Source organism: Patagioenas fasciata, chromosome 1, assembly GCF_037038585.1.
Source record: "Patagioenas fasciata isolate bPatFas1 chromosome 1, bPatFas1.hap1, whole genome shotgun sequence".
Lineage (NCBI taxonomy): Eukaryota > Metazoa > Chordata > Aves > Columbiformes > Columbidae > Patagioenas > Patagioenas fasciata.
In genome coordinates, this window is record NC_092520.1 from 66,366,827 (window position 1) to 66,387,668 (window position 20,842).

A 20,842-nucleotide genomic window follows, 5' to 3' on the forward strand; every position below is an offset into this window, starting at 1 on the left:
CCATGTACCATTTACAGACCCTCTGTTAATCCCAGAGGGACCTGCCAGAAGCAGAGGTTAAGCAACAGCACTCCAGCCACAGCTGCTCAACTACATTGCTGAAGGAAGAGAAAATGGTGAAGCTCCATATATTTATGAGACTCCATACATATGTATCGTAGAATCGTTTTGATTGGAAAAGACCTCTAAGATCATTAAGTCCAACCATTAACCTAGCACTGCCAAATCGACCTCTAAACCATGTCCCTAAGCACCACATCTACACATCTTTTAAACACCTCCAGGGTGTTCCCTGGGCAGCCTGTTCCAATGCCTGGCAACCCTTTCCATGAAGAAATTTTTCCTAATATCCAATCTAAACCTTCCCTGGTGCAACTTGTCACTATTTCCTCTCATTCTGTCACTCGCTTCCTGGGAGAAGAGGCCAAACACCCTCAATGCTACAACTTCTTTTCAGGTAGTTGCAAAGAGCAATAAGGTCTCCCCTCAGCCTCCTTTACTCCAGGCTAAACAGCCCCAGTTCCCTCAGCCGCTCCCCATATGACTTGTGCTCTAGACCTTGTATATGTGTGTATATAAAACATGTTACCATGAGGAAGCTTTAGCATAATACCCTGGTTAAAGAGATCACACACCTGGAAGTGGAAGAGGGGCATGAACCAGCAGCTGGAGGGCTGGGACTCACCAAGAGCCATCCCTTGCACTCCTCCTGTTGAAGCCAGGCCACTGTGCAGTGGTGAACAGTGAATCTGGAGAGACAGCAAACTAAAAGAGCACACTGCTGTAAGGCAGGCATGGAAGAAGCATGCTCTGGTCTCCACTTAGAAATGCTGTGTTGGCAAATACCTAATGCCAGCAGCATGTAGGTTTCTCAGCAATGTTATGCTATGCTATGCTATGCTATGCTATGCTATGCTATGCTATGCTATGCTATGCTATGCTATGCTATGTTATGTTATGTTATATGTTATGTTATATGTTATGTTAACTTCCCTCTAGTACCTCAGGTTTCAGCTGCTAAATCTACCACTCCAGTTACTGCAGAATATGCTAAAATTCTCCATGACACTATGAGATGGAGATAAGATGTAACAGGAGGAAAAGGTTGTTGTCACTAAATGTGTCCCAAGTTGGAATATTGGGAAATCCTGTGCTGAAGTATTCTGCTGTTGCTTCTGGTGGATATCTTTCACCATGCTTGCCCAAGGACTTAGAGGTGAATGCAGAAAAACAGCAGTAAGAAGCAACCCTCTTCAAAAGAAGGCTCTTACTTCCTTAATTTTAAGGTTTCAATTTTAATTCCAAGTTGTACTACCAAATGATATTACATAAATATGTTATTGAATTATACAAAAGTAGTTTGATCAGTGACTCTGCTGATTTCAAGGGAAATATCTTTCCTGAATTCACATGAGACCATTTCTATCAGTTCTCTACAGAAATAAAACACTTCACACATGGAAATGAAACATAAGCAATTTATGCAACTTAAAAGACATGACGTTTTGAACATATTTGCACTTCAATATCTCCTGAGAAGCCCTTCTGAAAACATATATTAGTACCATCCCTCGGGGACTGTGCATGAAATACAACTTGTAGGTCTAGTATTCACAAGAAAGGGTTGGAAGCAGCAAGAAGGAAAAAGCAAACTCTCTTTCTAATGGTAGCTTAACTTCAGGCAAAATTTTGTCAGCTCTGGGCCAAAGTACCTTACCTAACATCTACCACAGCATCAGAGACTTTATGAGAGTGCACATGGAACAATCTGTTCCATCATCATCTTTGTTTCCTTCTTTTAACTACTAGTTAATGTAAATGTCAGTAAGCAAAACTACTGGGCTCTGCTTGCCTTGAAGTCAAAGCACTTCCTCCACAGAAACATAATAATTTCTACCACATCAGTTGCTGCCATCAGAAACTTCCTTGCACGTGAAGAGGTAACAATACTATAAAGATAACAGTAGAAACTTTTAAAAACTGACTCACTGGGTAGAAGTCGTTGACCTCATCACTGACCTCCTCACAACATATGCACTTTTGCAAAAAATCAAAAACTATTGAGGCACAGCATCATGGAGAAAGAAAGAAAGAACAAAACTCGTTGTTTGAAAAAAAAAATCCATTTTTCTTTCTAGCTTTGAGTATTATAACACACCCTGCACTCCTACAGTCAAAACAGGAAGAAATCAATCTCATATACAGCCTCCAGTGAGGCTCTCCAGGTTGCATCTCTTCTTCTTGCATGATATCACAATTGCCACAAATGGCAGTGAGAATGTTGATGAGCCTGCAAAATCTGGGATAGGTATCCCAGAATGAAACAAACTTAGCTAAATGAACAGAACACAGTCAAGTTAGATAGTTAACAACTTCTACATCTGCTGGGGCTAATGGGAAAGCAGCATCAAATGAGCAAAATCTGAGAGAAAAGAGTAAGAGATTGTGAATAAGGAATTTCACAAATCGTTTCTATCAAAGGGGGTTTTGTTGTTTGTTTGTTTGTTTGTTGTTTTTGTTCATTGTTAAGTTGGGTTTTGTTTGTTATTTTTGTTGTTGGGTTTTTATGGATTTTTTGTTTGTTTCTTTGGGAAGAGAAGCACAAATTAGTATCCAGAAGGGATGGAAACAGATCTGGAGTGTGGCAGACATGTGAGGCTGTTGTTGCTTCCTAACTATCCCCCAGAATACCCCCTTTTTCTTTTTCTCTTCCAAACAAAAAAAGAGATACATGTTTTATGAGCCAAAATCCAGCTGCTAACAGATTTTGGCAGAAGACCCCAAACATTTCCAGAATTTAAAAGAAAGCCCACTGAACCTGGAAGATTTTCCAGAGTTAAGACAAATAGATTCGAAGTGAGCACTGACATTGGTGGACAACCAACCAATACTAGCCTGACTTGCTTGAATGTTACAGGTCAGCATGTACACTTCAGCAAATAAACAAATCACAATACATCATTTTATGATATAGCAAAATCACAGTGTAAATATAGTCACTCCTGATTAGTTCAGTGCTAACATAAATGATGCAAACTGCGGAGGAACTCATGGATGCCGCAGTAACTGAGAGAAGCAGCTGAGAATGGGATGCGCTTCTAAAACACCATTGGCTGTATTTGGATATGCCTATTAAGTAGTTATAATGCATAATAAACACAGAATAAATGGTCACAGCAAATAAATTCTTGCTTTTGGTGACTCATTCTGGTTGAATGCTCACGTGTTAGTGATCAGAACACCACTTTGTTTTGATTTTTAAGCTATTAAAAGCACTTCTACTGATTTAAAATTGAGAAAATATTTCCCACAATCATTTGTTACACATTTGCATTTACAAACAGTTTTTAAATGCTGGCAGTCCAGGCTTTCAATGTACAGTCTACTTCAAATATCAATAATTCACTTTGAATAGAAGTAAATGCACCAATTGCAATTTATCTAATGCTTGTAATTATTTGTTTTATTTTGCTTAGATGACTTGCAGTTGTGAGTCCATTAGAGCAAGCAATTGTTCCTTTCCCTAAAGACTTATTTTCCTGTTTAACTCCAGTGGGAGTCACAGAGCGAAATCACTGTAAAATCACTGTTGCATCCAAACCTGCCAGGACAAATCTGACAGCAAACATTACCGGTCCTGTTCAATAAATCTTTCCTGCTCTTTTCTCAACAGTCATTTCTCTGGTTCTGCCTTTGTTCCATATACCCTTCCTTTTGTGTTTGATGATATCTTCAATACAGAGAGTATGTATTACCTTCGATAGTAAACAATAGTTGTTCTTTTTTCTTTCTTTCCTCCCCTGCTGAATTTTTAAATGTGTATGTGTTGTGCTTTCAGGATGATCTTAATTCTTAGTTGTATCTTATGAATTAATGTGCATCACTGAGTAGTACTATGCTTTTCTGCTATGTTATTAATATGCCTATCCATCAACTATCCTAGCAACAAACAACTACTCTTAGAAGCATTTATATATATAGCAAAGAATTCCCTTTTGCATCTCAATGATACCACCACAGTACACCAAAAAAAAATTCAATTTCACTTTCCATATGTTATGCAGGATCACTTTGTATTCTGGAAATTGGGCTAGCACTTGCAAATTCAGCCTCCTAAATTAGCTGCCTCCATAGCAGTGTATTTATTCAGCCGCCTTAGGGAGTCAGAAGAAATAATGTCAGCACTAGATGGAGCTCCTGTACAGCAACATCTCAGGAGAAGTCTTTGGGATTTGTGTGCAGGTGGAGAGCAGGGATGGATGTACAGTGCTGTCATATTAGGAGGATCCTCTCAGGGTGGTCAGGTTCATGGCAGCATCCCCATATCTGTGACATGCTGCCCTGGAAGACCCCCATCTCCTGCCTGTACTGCTCTTTTGTTTTTCAAATTGGGAGAGAGCCCCAGGACCTTCCTTCATTCTCAGAATCTGCAGAGATGTAACACATAGCACATAGTATCAGGGTTTGTCTACATGTGGGATGTAGTACCAAGTAAGCTAAGAGGTAAAATAAAAATGTATTATCACCTGCCAGACAGGGAGCCAAGCTTCCATCAGAGCACACCCAGATAACTCCCTTCCTATGAGCCTCTGCTTTTTCACTGAATACAACTGCTCAATTTTAATAATAACATTATCTTTCTAGAGATTTGAAAATGCTTCTATAATCAGCTTTTTTCAGCAGTTACCATTTCTGGAGGTGGAACACACTACAAATATTTATTTTTCTGAGTCAAGTTTCTGTCGTAAGATCTAGTGGTCAAATTATTTTTTATAATAACTGCTCAATAACTAGTCATATCTGACAATCTGAATGCAGTGTCAAAATACGTAGACCACTGCCTTTGGGCCAAGAGTTTCTTGTGCAGTTTTATAACCCAACAACTTCACAGCTGTGGAGGTGAGATGAAACACTGGAGAAGGCGGCACCTATCTCTGTCCAAGGTGACTTTGCTGGATGAAGGATGTCCAGTGAGGAGAAGAGGGTTTTCTCCATTCCTTAACCCATTAGAATGACCACAGAAGGGGAAATACTTTGCTAACATCCATTAAGAAATGGTTTGTAACCGATGCGGACAGAAATCCTTTGCAGTACATTTCATCCAACCAATAGGTCTAATCTGCAATACTAGATAGATTGGTGGAAATTGCACTAGAGAATATAGTAGCAGTGGTTAACAGTTGGACTTAATGATCTTAAGGGTCTTTTCCAACCAAAATGATTCTATGATTCTACAATTCTATGTATAAAGAGGTACGACCTACTGGGACAAGCCAGCATGGCCAGCATGGAGGGAAGCCATCCATTACTAATCTACTAGAGGTCCCTGGCAGTGCCATGCAGACAACAGTGACATATCTGATAAAGCCTACTTGGATTTCCAAACAACTTTGAATAGCTCAAAGACTCTTAAGGATAGTAAGCTGCCTTGCAATAACAGGAATCTTCATATGGATAAATAATTTTTAGAAATGGGGAATAAAGAATAGGAGAAAATAATTAGTTTTCTCGGTGGAAACTGTAGCCGGTAAAGTCCCCTATGGATCTGTGCTAGGCCCTGGATTATTCATTGCATTAATAAATGATCCAGAAAACATGGCAAAGAGTGAAGTTTTCCGATTACACTAAGCTGAATAACTCAAAATAAACAAAAGCTGACTGCAAAGTAGTGCACAACAACCACATGAAACTGAGTCACTGAGCAGATGAAATGCAATACTGATGTAAACTGCCATTTGTGGAGAAAAGCAGTCCTAGCTTTAAATACATAGCAATTGTTTCTGACTGACTTACTGCTCCACAAAGAGAGTTATGATCGATAGCTTCATGCAAACCACTTCACAAAACAGCAATGCTCAGCAGCATTTAGAAAAGCAAACATTAGGGATTATTAGAAACGGAAAACATAGAAAATAAGAGAAAATGTGAAAAGGTGGATGAGGCAAGATTATTTAGTGTTTCTCATAACAGAAGAACTGGATTTTCAAATGAAATCAGCAGGTTGCAGACTCAGAATTAAAAAAAAAAAAACAACAACAGGAGGTGGTACTTTGCATAGTACATAGTTAGTAAGTGCAATTCCTTGGCATATTGTATTGTGCGTACCAAAAATTTGCAGGATTCCTGAGGGCAAGCAGCCTGGGAGATAAATGCAGGAAGACCTATTAGACTTAACAGCACTACTTAGGGATAAAGTCCTTACACCATAAATCACAGGCTGCTGGGAATATATATCTTTGGATGCTGGAAGTTATGCTAACTTTAAGTTTAGCATATTAGAAGCTTAAGTGGGCAAAATTTTTGAATGGCAAAAACTTACTACACACACCTTTGAAAAGCACAACTGTTATATTATTTAGTTAGTAAAATGGTAAGAAGAAACAATTACAGCATAGTAAGAAGCAATTACCTGCTTGTATTTACTATTAATATTTCTTCCCAAAGGTCTGAGTGCCCCAAGAAAAGAAAATATATTAACACTTATAAAACTCCTACTTATTCTCATCCTCAAATTCCTTGTAAACATCCCTGATTCACTGACCAATAGAGAAAAGCTGTTACATGGAGCAAACCAGATGGTGGTATGACTACTGCTCTTATCACAAAAATATTAAGCTATGGCTTTGTCTTTCCTCATAACCTGCTTTCTACCCATTAGAAGAAGCCCATTTAAATCCTGGCTGGCATATTTGTCTGGTAGCCTTTCATCTTACTCCTCTGATACAGTCTTTGCCTCTTGCAAGGATATTAAATAAAAACACACTTTCAGTTTTAAGAAATACACACAGTAAAGCAATCCTCGACAACCTCAGGCAGCTGTTGATAGACCTCAGTCCTCTTGTGCTGCCACACTCTCTTTCCCTGAAAACTGAGCAGACCAAAACTCAAGCAAAATTCGGTGGTTTGGATAAATTGAGGCAAACTGCTGGGACTTTTTACAAAGACTTGCAAGGAGAAGAGCTGGTTTGTGTGTGGCAGTCAGTGTACAGACCATATACATAATACACACCGATGTACCAGGTAGATGCTCCTCTTAGTAGAATTTGTAGCTACTCATCCCTATGACATTACTTCCTACCCCAGAACTGTTTCTAATTAGCTCCTGCTTAGACCACTCCAAGGCAGATGGCTCAGGTAAAGGGCTGACCATCAGCCTCCCATGCAATCCTGGCAGAGTGGAAAGCAGTGAGATCCGTGCTCCAGGATACTCTGCCTTGCACTGCCTGCTGTGCAGTGCACTAGCAGCTTGCATAATTTCATTAGGGTGATTAAATATGTCAGTGTAAAGAGGTCCCCTGGTAACTTCATAAACAGCCTGAATGCAGAACAGAAATTATCCACAAACTGTAAATTTCGCAAACAACGCTTCAGTGTGCATATGAATACAAGAATTAAGCCTAATGCAGAGCCAACTGTATTCAGCCATGGTGTGCTGTAAAATGTTCATAAGGACAAGTTAATGGGGATTATCTATGATTTGTAAAATTTGTACCATTTCTTAGCTCAAAGCAAATCTTGCCAGATGTTAGTGTGCTATTTCAGTACTATCTCAGAGGTCTGTACTAGAGACTCAGACAACACTTAGATATGTAGCAATAAAATGACATGTATGTGAATTAACTAATAATTTTGAATCTTAGAAACTGTTAGAGTCCTAATCTAAGCAAAGTTTTACAGTGCCCTTGATTTTTAAAGATAATCGAACTATTCGTCATGAAAAATTTTCACAGTGAAGTCTGCTTTTTTCTTTGCTTTTTTTCTGATAGCAATTTGCTCCTGAACAAATTTTTATTGTTATACATCTCTACAAAAATAATTCAGCATAAAAAAGTTTCCATCTGTCAACTCATCTGAAGCATATTCACTTTGATCTGGACCATGGAGAGACGAGAAGGGAGTCAGGCACCCTCAGGAAACCTGCGGCTTTGCGCTTGAATGGGGCTCATCTGCTTCCTCTGATCTGCACTGGGCCAGAACAGTATAGTGAGAGAGAGGGGTAACCCAGTCCCAAACCAGTCAGGAATTGAAGCACAGGGATATTTCTCAGAAAACTGATGGCGGGATGTCAGGGGAAGGATCCGGCTGCCTAGAGCAGTGCTGCTGTGCCTCTGCTGTCTGCAGATGTCAAATGTTCATCCTGCCTGTATCAGCAGCCAGAGGTCATTTTGACTTAGTGTTAGCACCCACCCCCCTAAAAAAAAACCAACAACCCACAAAACCCAAACAAACAAAGCTATGAACAATACAAAACCAAACCAAATCAAAAAAACAACCAACCAACCAAATCAAACAACAAACTCAAACCCACAAATCTTCCAGTAACAGGAGGATGTGAGTTACGTTCTCTGTAAAATCAACACAAAAATAAGTGGTCTGCGAGTCAATAAAGGCTGTAGCTAATTAACTTATTAGATGTTTACTGAATCTCCTGTTTCAGAAACAGTTTCTCAACTAGTGTTGATACCTAGAAAAATACAAATGTAAACAGGATAGCTCCAGCTTTCGAAGAAATTTTTTTCAATGTCAATACACTCTTTTGACAAACTACTGCAAATTATTTTCTCATCTTAATAGATATTTCTAATTAGAAAAGTGGCAGACACTCTAACAGAAAACAAACAAACAAAACGAAAACAAACTCACAAAACTCACAAAACAAAACTCACAACCGCCAACCCCCTCAACAGCCTAGTGATAAATTTAAGTGTGAAGTACTGGCCACAGCTGAGAAAAAGAGGGAAAATGGAATTGCTAGGTATTACCTATTATTGTGTCATTATTTGGAACGATGCCAATCCCTTTTATCACTGAAATGCCTGTAGTTATTCATTTGCTTACTAGACTGGAATATATCACATTCTGCTCAAATGCTTTGTAACAGAAAGTGACATAGAATATGAATGTCATTAGTAAAGAAAAAGCCACTAGGTATATAACTTGGATGTAACTAGCCACAGATAATAACCTCTCTCTTTGGAGACTACAAGGAAAGTTTAAAAGTTTTCAAAAAAAAATTATCGAATTCTGTTCAGGTGTGTCAGCACACAGATGGTTTTAAGCATTACTAGAGATTATTAAACACATCAATAAATAGAAAATAATTTAATAGCATTTCACAAGTAAAATCCATTGCTTCCTAATAGACCTTTTGGGACTGAATATTGCTTATTTATTGGGTTTGAATTTATTTCATTTTACCCACTAAGGGACCAGAGGGCCAGCTACACTTAAATAATATATTTATTCACATGTGTGTGGCTTGACTACCAGCACAGCTGGTTTTTGCTTTTTCCTAAAATAATAGAAAACTGACATCAGGCATAACATTGTCTCGGTTAATGCTATGACCCAGGATTAGGGAAAAGGGCCTGCAAATGCAAATGATTAGATTTAACCCTGACAGAAATGCTGTTCCATCCGCTTGAACACAGCTTACAGCTGTGACTTTTTAAACTCAATGCACCGTCAGGATAATTTTGCAAGGAAACTGATGTTGTCTTTTCCTATAAGCTCTTATTCTAGGTCAGTATGTAAAGTGATGTTATTTCAGTACTTCCTTGCATAAAGTATTCAACGTTCTGCAACACATGGCCATAACCGAGAGTAATCTCCCAGAACCAAAAATATATAACTGAACTGCATGCATGTCTGATCAATAAGGAAGCATGAAAGATTGGCAGAAATTTGTAGTCACTTGCACAGGCACAGAAACAGACTTTGGGTATGGGCAGAATATTTTTTTACAGAACATAAGTTGGCAATACATGGACAGCTAGCTGTGCACAAAATTTGCCAAAGTTAGCAATTTCCATACAGAATTCTTCGGTCCTCCTCTCCCTCTTTCCAGGCACATGTACACAAGCTGCTGTCCACCCTTCACTGCTGATGTGTCTGCGTGGTTTTTTCTGTTTTCTTTTGGCCAGGGATTAGGAAAGTAGACTCTATATTATCATACAACAAAATGCAGCAGAAAACTTTAAGGATGGCAGCCAAGGGAAAATATAATGACCCAACCAATACATGCTATCTGGTGCATGCTGAGGACATCTGGGGATCAACGACCTGTTCAGAGCACACTCCAGCTCCTGTTTGAATTTCCACCATTCAGACAGCTGAGAAGGGTGAGGATGAGGGCAGTGGGGAGATTCTGGTGCATCCCATAGTCCCATTGCAGTGTGGTGTGGAGATGGGTCTGAGACGGGGCTGCCGAGACTAGGAGGGGGAGAAGCAACCATGTCTGGTACTGCATACATCAACTGCACACCACAGGATCTGACTCAACACCGTTAGCATCAACACCCATGACCTGCAATTGCTTAAAAACATGGGTAAATTGAATGAGCCCTTAGGTGATGTTCTACTGTAATGAAGGCAAAACGTTTTCTTACTCTAAACTGGTCTTAAAGCACCTAGCAGTTTCTTATTTCAGGGATAATGTTCTAAGTACGACATCAGGTCTTCTGTTTCCACTTTCTCTACATGATATGATTTCTTCTTTATCAGGTTTTCTAAAACTTTTGCCCAAGATGACTTGCAGCTTCAAGCACTTAAATTGAATACAGAAGCCAAATATTTCTGATCTATAAGTTGTTTGTAGGTAAAGCATAGAACCATATAATCACTTTGCTTGAGAAAGACCTTTAAGATCATCGAGTCAAATTTTTAACCTAGCACTGCCAAGCCCACCACTAAACAATGTCCCTAAGGTCCTCATCTATGGATCTTCTAAACACATCCAGGGATGGTGACTCAACCACTTCCCTGGGCAGCCTGTTCCAATGCTTGACAACCGTTTCCATGAATAAATTTTTCCTAATATCCAATCTGAACCCCTGGTGGTGAAACTTGAGGCTATTTCCTCTTGTCCTGTCACTTGCTACTTGGGAGAAGAGACCAAGCCCCTCCATGCTACAACTTCCTTTCAGGTAGTTGTAGAGAGCAATTAGGTCTCCCCTTAGCCTCTTTGTCTCCAATATTTCCCATACGTGATGAATGTGGGATCTCAAGCTCTGAAAGAGGCCTTGGGCACCTCTTCATGGAAACACAGCAGATGTTTTCCAAATGCTCACTCATGGACAACTATTCCAAGTGACTTCAACATTGTACAGTGTTTAATGCCTACAGAAGCCAGAAATAAACTGAAAAAAAAAAAATAAAAAAAATAAAAATCCAGGGAGAGGACACTGAAGTGGGGAGGGAATTATAAACAAAAGTAAGAAAATGATAGAAAATCAAGAGGAGCAATAAGCACCCTGATTGTAAGGGTCATCTCATGGCTTCATGAAAGCACAAAGCAAATACCTCACCTGGAGCTTGGGCTGTTTCAGAGCTGGTGGAGATAAAGGGGTGCTGTGGGACACAGCTCATATGACCCTAAAGAGAACAACTGAAACACGTCAGACAATTTGCATGCTGACAGTAAAAGATTGTTTTTCTATTGATTATGAAAGAAGCCTGGGGGATTGGCAAATGTCTGGTTTCAGTCAGATGATTCACATCTGTCTCAAAGGGGGTTCAGCATTTCATTTTCCATATAAATATAGCCCACAGAATTGTATTTAAAAATAAACCACCACCTCAATGATTAATTATTTAAATAAAAAGAACAGCAGACTAGTTTCAGTTTCTCTAGAGAGCGGAGGCCAAAGAGGAATTCAGATTATATATCTCCTGAATAAGTACTTTTGTGTTTCCATTTACTATACAATCTAATGCACATCATGTGCTTGAAATTAAGCAGAAAAAATCAGGACAAACCATTAGTTGTAACCCTGTATTAAAATAAGTAAAATGCTCTAGGTAACGACAAAACTTCTCATCTTTTAGATAAAGGAACTGTAAGCACCTTTGACCTAATCCCATTAATCAGACCCTTTTTTAAACTCCTCTCTTTGAAACAGCAGAGTATTTCTGATGCTGAACAACTACCTAGGAAAACCTGCATGGGTCATATTGATGCAAGAATAACAGAGTCTATGCACTTCAAGCAGAGAACATTTTGGGGGATTGATGCAGAACTACAAATTTTCAGGCACCACTGAGGAGTTGTACTTGCTATCAACTTTATTTATAGAAATATCACTTTAATCGCATCCCAAAGCCACTGGAAAAGGAGCTATCCATGTTCAGTGAGCAGGCGAGGAGCTGCTGAGAGTGGTTTTGCCGTGGGAGGTGAGGACTTGCTGTATCAAAGCTCAGAAAACATAAGGCTTAAACTCTTACAGGATCAAGCCAAAGAAGATTGTCTTTACTCTTGGAAATAAATGTATTTTCTCACAGAAGAGCCATTCATTTCACCTGAGATCTCAATTGCATCTCATAAGCAGAGCATTTCCAGAATGGTAGAAGTCTGTGCTCTAAGTGTAAGTACCTTAGTTTAGTGTGGTGAGTCTAAGCAACAGAATATCAAATCAAGATAAAAGATTAAGAAGAAAATTATTTGTTTAAGGTCACAATGCAGCTGAACTTTAACACAAAATAATGAACAGCTCCCTTTGTCATTCAGTGTGTTCTCTGGAATTTTACAAGGGAATAAATCAATAACTGCATTAATGCAACTGAAAAGATTATCTACTCACATTGTTAGGTACTACAGTGTTGCTAAAAAGATTAGTTTTAAAGTCCTCCTTTATATAGGACCTTAGTTTATCAATGGACATAAAGGCACATATACATGCCTTACTTTAGTTAGAACAGGTTTAAAAATATAACCCTCTCCTGTATCCAAGACAAAGAGAGGATGCTGTACGGGAAGGCTTGGCCTCAAATCACACAGCTTTCACATGACATAGGAACCTCTGTGTCCTCTTGCATATTGACATTCACTTTTACAACACTAATCTGAACTAATTTTTTTAAGTGAAATATTGGAATTAACTTCTCAGGCAAATGCCAGGTATTTCAATTACCATGAAGTCTGAGGAAAACAACCAGTAGATACCTGAAAACATGAGCAAAGAGTTCTGCAGTCACAAGAATATCCTTGTTAGTGATGTTCCTTGAAACTTCTCCATCATTAGAATCTAGTGTTGGATTTTCTGAGCCAGAGAAATCTTCACTGTTCCCATATGTATTAATCTATTTAATATTTAACAATGATATGACACTTTGATTCTGAAAATAAACTCCAGAAGCCATACAAGCCCAAATTCTGCCTGTCCTACATGTTTTGGAAGTCTACATTAATGCAAGTATGTTGGGAAAAGATTGAATGTTTCTGGAAGTTTTCCTCTGCCCAGAGATTCGAAGTGTTTCTATGGGGCACGGTAGACACTGTGTGTAAGATTGTCAAAGCTGTATGACAAACTTCATCTTAGGATGGCATATCACTGTGTGTATATATGGTATCTATGGGAGTGTGTTACTAAATAATGTATTTTTCCTAAATTAAAATCTAATGCTTAATCATTTCATTATATATTTAACAGTTCTTATTATATCTTACTTACAAAGTTTACTCAGAGTTCAGCTGGGAAAATGTGTCTTATCCCTGTCCCTTTCCATGTTTGCTTAAATGTATAACCATGAGCCCGTCAAACCATGGCTAAGTGATGGGTGATAGGAGAACATTTAGAAAATCCATTCATTTCCCCAACTCAGCGACACGTGCTGTTTCCACTGCAGTGACATAGTTGATGGAGCTGCAAATATGCACAAGCACCAGGGTAAAATCATTTATGATGGGAACAGACTATGCCGTTCCTCCTCATGCTCCCTCAGATCAAGACCCAATAGCTCATATGCTTCCACAGCAGGTCTCATGGTATTTAATGCCCTCCTTACATGCTTATTGATCAGCATCTGCACTCCCTACTAGTTTTTAAACCTTACATTTTCAGTGAATGGTTTGAATACACAAGGCAGATGTGTGGAAAGCAACACATAAATAAAACAAACACACTTTGTTCATATTTTGTTCCACTATGTCCATGGCAAGCCCTTGTTTCTCGGGTCATGGTTTTGAAGGGCTTGTAGTAGGCAATGGATTGGCCAGTCAAAGAACTTTCAGCTCAGTTCCACAGTAAGTGACATCCATGTACATTGCACTGTCGATTTGTTGGCAGGAGAATCAGATCTGTTTTCCAGGCCACCTCCCAGGGCAACAATTACATGATTTTTAAAAAGGTAAAACACTTTAGACAAAAAGAGTGATCTATCATCATGCATTTATACTTGAAGCAAATCTCGGCTTCCTGCTTTCACTGGCTCGGGTTTCATCCAGGCCACTGACATGGGGGATAATACCTTCACTGTCAATTTTATTTTAAACAGGAAGAAAGAGGTTTTCGTAGCATCTCAAAACAAAGTAGGAGGGGGGGGGGAAAGAAAAACAAACCCTAAAATACAGTTCGCCTCTGAAGCCTTTTCAAAATTAAGTGCATTTTAAAATACTTAAACTGTTTGAAGTTGCCTTAGATGTGTTTTACAGATCTGCAAATACTTAACACATCATGAAGATTAGTTGCCTACTCCAAATTTCTTCATGATTTAGGAAAATACTGCAGCTTAAAAAATAAGGTATCTATCTTCATTTGGTACAGGAAAGAACAATCCAACTGAAGCCAGTGAACTTACTGTAACGTCATCCAAAATCTTGTCTATATACTGATGTTTATCCTGATAGGATAGGATCTGTCTCATGAAAATTCTGTATTCTTACAAAGCTTGATGTTGAACTTCAATTCTTCTCAATTACCTTTCCTACTACACATCTCTATTCAGGACCCCAAGCATCAGGACCATCCCTCTTATCCTTGACTGGCCAAAATCAGACATGAGGTGCAGAAGAGAGTAAGCTAATTTTTAGTTAATAGAAAGTATATATTTTTTTCTTAAGAATAGATAAGGGATTGGAATAAAAGTGTAAATAACACAAAGAAGTGTTCTCCCAGTCTACACAGTTTTGTAATTTCTGTGTTCTTATATGCTCCTTTTATATTGCAGCCTCATATAGTATTTTGAAATCTTTGTGGCTTTTGCATTTATGTCTATAAATTTAATCAGCTTTGTCCCTCACGAGGCAGTTACAGTGATAAGGTCAAAAGGCTGTGATCTAAACTGGACTATTTAGGTGCCAAAGAATCCTCTTGCTGAAAAAAAGCTTCTTTATCCCCAGTAATTACACTGTGCCACTCAGTGAGGTCTTAAACTACCAGCTTATGACACAGAATATACTTGGATTTCCACCTCTTGACTTTCTAAATAATTTTAATAAGTTTTATACAATTTTTCCAAAGTCCGCAGATGACAAAGAAAATAAACCTACAATGAATGAGATGCTCTTTGCTTTTTCTTTTCACGATAATACCTGCAAGTCTCAATAAAAACCTCACAACTTTCTCATGTCACTTCTCAATTGATGTAAAAGAAATTTAACCATTTCATTCAATGGATCCTTGTCCTGTCTGTGATGCTTACAGCACACAACGAATGCAAAAAAAAAAAGATAGTGATATACTTAGGGATTTTGGTTTGAAGTGCTATAAGACCTGGAAAAACCATCAACACACTGCACAGCTACAGTGGCCATTCTTTAGCACACTTTGGAGTAAAGAAATTCAAAAAACCCTGATGAATAATGGTGTTTATCAGCAGACAGTATCTGTCCATAGAGATATAGAAATGCTAAACAAGCTGCTACTATTATTTGTTTTTACTAACGTTATTTTTCAGTGATTTTTAAAAATTATATCTCTGCAAGCAATCTTCTTCAGTATGCACTTTATATGCGCTAGTGAAAGAAAAACCATTGTGAGTACTGTAAGACTTCGATAAAATAGTTGCAAAATATATATATATATATTTAAACACTGTCCCAAAAAGTTTCAATGTACACAGTTTAATAACTATCTGTGTTCAGGCTGCTGCAGCTACCCAGGACACCTTGCTGACAACACCAACAGCACTCAGAGGAGCTGAAGTCACCTTCAACATTCTGGGGTTTGTGGTTTTGTTTGCTTGTTTGTCCCTTGATGATCTAATCAATTTTAAGAATTGATTAGAAATTAATAATTTTAATAAATAAAGTAAAATTCAAGAATTTTAATAATTATACCAGAAACTCTCACATGAACAGCGGCATCACTATAACACAGAAACCTGCACTCTTGCCATCCAGCTGTTTTATACAGAAGATTTGAATTAGAAGAATTATTCCATAAGCAAATCACCTCAGGAGAAACGTAACTTACCCTTTTGCTGGTTTAATTCCACAGCTACTAGGAAGGTAACACACTGGTGTCCTGACAGAAGAGAGCAGACTCAAAGAGCACCTTCAACATGCTTTTTCTCTAATCCCTTGAACACATACTTTTTACCACCCCTCTCTTCAAATGTTATTTTCCCATCCCACCTCTAAATAATTAAAAAGAGGCTAAAACCAAAAGATTAAAAAAACTCAAAATCAGTCCTAACCTTTTCATCTATGAGAAGACTAGATACTGCAATATCGGAGTTCTTAAAATTCGTAAAAATGGGAATGAAACATGGAAGAAGATGACATGTCATTCGGTTCCACACAGACCAAACCAAAAACATCATTTTTGATAATGGAGCCTATTTTCAGGTGGCCGAGGTCAGTGCTTTTATGTTGTACAACACTGCTAACTCCTGAGAGCTCACTTTGGGCAGTTTCCCAGGGGAAGCTGTCAGGCGGAGATAGCTATCATTAGTGGAGCACACATTTGAGGAAGGCAAGGGCACCCCTGGAAATATCGCAAGCTTATATTTCAAGTAGAAAATGTGGGTTTGGATCCACAGCCTGATTCTAGATCAAGGGCTGCAGAACCACTTCTCATGCCAAAGCACCTGCACGAGACACACAGCAACTCCAGGCTGCAAGAAGACCCAGGGATGTTCTCACTCCTCTCCTGGTGGCCTGGAGGCACCAAAGCAAGGACATACAGCAAGCAGGAGCTTGCTGAGGTCTCCTAGTCTGGGTGAGATAATGATCACATCTAGATGTGCATCCACATTTAGCAGACCTTTTTTCAAATGTAGGGATAAATACAGAAAGGGTCACTGCTTGGTGATGTAATTCTTAACGCGCTGGGTCACCTTGGAGGGATGAAGGCTGTCTTCTGACCGGCCTTTTTCCTTTCCCCTGATTGTCCTTTTTCCTTTTTCCTTTTCTAATTATTTAAATAATTTCCAGTCAAAAAAACTTAAATCTAGCAGTGCAAAATGTGATTGCAGGAAAACCTTTGTCTGGAGAGGAGAAGAATGCTGAACACTGTTTTACTGTGGCTTTGATGCACACTTTGTTGATTTGCAACAAATCCATTCCTATGACTTAATTTGCTATTGAATCTGCAAGTATGTAATTTTAACGTAAAGATTTTGCTTTGGGGAAGAACAGAAAGCATCAAATGATGAAGAGTGTCATTAGCTGGGACATGAGAGAATTCACACTATAGACTAATAGATAACTACAAATCGTAAAAGGAATACTTTCAGAGGGGCTCGTTCATGACAAAAGCAGAACTGAGAAGCCTGTAGTTCAGTGTTGGCACAGATTTTCCTGAAAAACTGGGAAGTATTACATATGTTTATACACTTACTCGAACTCCTTCCAGTGGCTTGACTCTTTCTGGATGCCATTGGTAGCTTTTAGAAACAAATAATTTCAAAAAATGGGATACATTAGGAAATATTTATCAGATCTGTACTATTCTTTCATAAAATCTTATGTGAAAATGTTTTAAACCATACATTTCACTTGTGTTTGACCATAACAAGGCAGTCACAATATCCTCCTATTAACCATTGAGCAGCAATCAGCTGGCTCATCAAGTTGCTTTCACGTAAGTGTTAACAAGATAAGAAAATTACCACTGAATTCTTACCAAAGCAGGAATTGACAAAGCCATACCACATACAACCATGCTCCCCTCCAATCCATTTGCCATGGATGTTAGATGCAAAACTGAGGCTAGTGCCTGAGATACACACTAACATGTCGCTGATACTGATGTTCAGGAGTAGCATGTTGACTGGGTTACGCAGGGTTTTAAACTTGCAGAAGAGGATGAGGACAATCAAGTTATTCAAGAAACCAAAAAACAAGATAAATCCAAGAAAAACAGCCACTACTGTGTGCCCATTTCTTGAGAGTCCAGCCCTTGGCACAACAGGATCTGTAGGTGCACCAAAGCTCAGGTTGTGTGTCCAAGTGTGATTCATTTCAGACCTTGACACAGCTAGGTTAGGGCAGAGATGCCATGTGCCCTGTGCTGAAGTCCTCCAGCAGTTTTCCAAAAGTGTCCCTCCATTACAGGTCAAATCATCTCAGGATTCTTGTGATCTTCACTCAGCTGAGATACGTCATGGCTGGTTACACAGATCGGAAATACTGTATAGCAGCACCAGAGTGTTGCCCTGCACTGTGCCTGTCCAGTGGTCAGCTCTGCATGTAACTCCAGAGGAGCAGAAACAACCAATCAATCACCTCAAATTCATCTTTGTTATTTAAACTCAGGATCATGCTAGATGATCTTTTTGAGGCTCAGAATGGAAGGTATCTTTATAAAGTACTTGAGCATGGTCTTTTCCTTCAGAGCAAATGCGCAGCTCTTCTACCAAAGGGAAGCTACTGCTGTTTCTTCTGACGAGTGTCTTTCTGAAAACAGAGAAGAAAACAAACGGTAACAATAAAACAAACATCTCCATAACAAGACTGAAGTAGGTACATAATTTAATAACAGTTCCTTCCTTTTTGAACCGCAACAAATATTTCTCAGTCTTTTCAGTTTTCTCTGTGATTTTCAATAGAAAAATCAGCTAGTTGACATTTGCTTGGCTATTCTAAACATTTTTTCCCCAGCTCACAGTTTCAGCTGGAGAAGGCTACAACTTATTGGTAAAGTTCCTCAGGTGAGGGAATGAATGGTAAGACATATCTTTTACAGGAAAAAATGTATTGTCTTCTATATTAAGTCAATCTACGCCGAGTGAAGCTTTGGTCTTGATTAGAGCTGAATTAAAGCGATGACAACTTTCAGAGGAGGAAAAAGTATTTCTTTAGTCAGAAATAATAATTTCAAGCACAACCTCTGAAGCTCTTGTGCTCGCAAAGGTTGGTAGAGCTGCAATATCAGTTTTACTTCTCCCACATTTACCAGTGGACAGATGTTCTCCTTCATTATTTATAAAGCAGCCAAACACCCAAAGACTCACATCTCTCTCCTATCACAGACATGAATTTGTATATTCAGATGCAGTGAAGACACTGTGTGTGTGTATGTTGTGAAGCAATAGGAGAGTGCTTAATGTGGATAGATAACTGCTTAGCCAGCCTTCTGCATGGTTGCAGGCAAATTCTGCACAGATATTTCTATTAAAATGGAGATTGATATAAAAATGTAGGAATTTCCACTCCTTGATTCAAAATGTTTGCTAACCTAAAGAAAAAAAAAAAAAAACTTTTATGAAAACTTTTTTCCAGAAGTCATGTACTCCTAGAACAATTACATGTGTTTCATATGCAGCATCTTCTGTATTACTTCTAATCACTGCTTTTTGGAAATTGCATTGTATGAAAAGATGCATTAACCATCTGGAAAGAATGAGAGTTCAGAGTTTACCAAAGATGCAGAGATTGGTGGATTTTTTTCTTTCATCATATCTTCTTGTCATGGTTAACAACTATAGCAAGCATTTCTTCTTATTGTCTTCCTACTCTAACGAATTCTCTGTACTAAAAATGTCTCATTACTGCAGTGATTTTGAACTCAAATGTATACGGTCCATCTTTCCTTTCTCTTCTGATGAGTAAATTATGCACACTTCACAGACCTTATACTGTTTGGTCACTGACAACCTGAATCACTGATGCTTTTTGCTTTTTTCCCTCATTTAGCAGGTACATGGTAAGAGTCTTAGGTGGCATATCTAAGAGAAAGAACATTTGAAATCTTTCTACCATTTTGAAAAGAAAAAAAAAATAATTAAAAAAGAATTATCCCTTAAACAATTCTGGTTGCAGGCTATACAAGGAAACTAACTGGGACTGTCAATATACTTGAAATTTTAAAAAGTTAAAATCTAGTAGAACAAAACACATATGAAAGAACAACTGATTAAAAAATATGACTCTCTATGTTTCTCTGTCACTAACTGTATGACTGAAAAGGCAAACAGTTGCACCTTTTTTTGGTAGGAGAAAAAGCACGATCGCATTGTGCTGAAGGAGAGTTTTAGAAGGAAGAATTCACAGGAAAAATATGTACAGTAAAATAAACTCAATAAGTAATCATTGGTAGATATTTTTAATAATTCTGCTTATACCCTTATACCCTAATCTATTTTCACCATCACAAAGACAATTTTGTGTACTCTGTTTGCACGACTGTTTATTGAGGAATGCAACTGAAATCAGTCCTATCTGCTCATCTCTTTTTCAAAGCATATTGCAGAATCTGGCTTCAAAATCTGAAGAGACTTAAATCTGATTTACATGCAGATTAACTTTAGTTACAGATGTATTTTTTTTTTTCCAAGCTGAACTGGTTACACCTAGATAATCTGTAGCAAAGATTATAGTATGCCATCATAAATGTTGCTATGTGGGAATTAACCTTACCAAAATAATCACGGGCAAAGGGTTTGAAATATCCCAGAACAGTATTATCGTTAACGCACCACAGTCATGGTGCTAGACAAAGCCAAATGTTATGATTCCCTTACCAAATATGGCTAATACATATATATATATATATATATGTATGTATGTATGTATTAAACTCAAAAATATAAATAATAAAATGTAAATCTTTTATACACAGTCACATCCATCCTGCATTGCTAAAGACATTGACTGTTCATTTTTACAGTGCTTGTAAAAGGA

The 20,842-nt window shown here is 38.3% G+C and overlaps 1 protein-coding gene across 2 annotated transcripts in view; it reads right to left on the reverse strand.

The window, feature by feature from the left end:
* Nucleotides 1-20,842, reverse strand: part of LOC136097299 (pinopsin-like) — a 92,076-nt gene that overhangs the window by 68,177 nt on the left and 3,057 nt on the right. For both annotated transcript variants that reach the window (XM_071807893.1, XM_065829554.2), the window contains exon 2: nucleotides 17,844-18,616. In XM_071807893.1, the coding sequence (XP_071663994.1) occupies nucleotides 17,844-18,180 (337 nt within the window). In that variant the 5' untranslated portion in view covers nucleotides 18,181-18,616. The remainder of the gene's footprint in view (nucleotides 1-17,843; nucleotides 18,617-20,842) is intronic.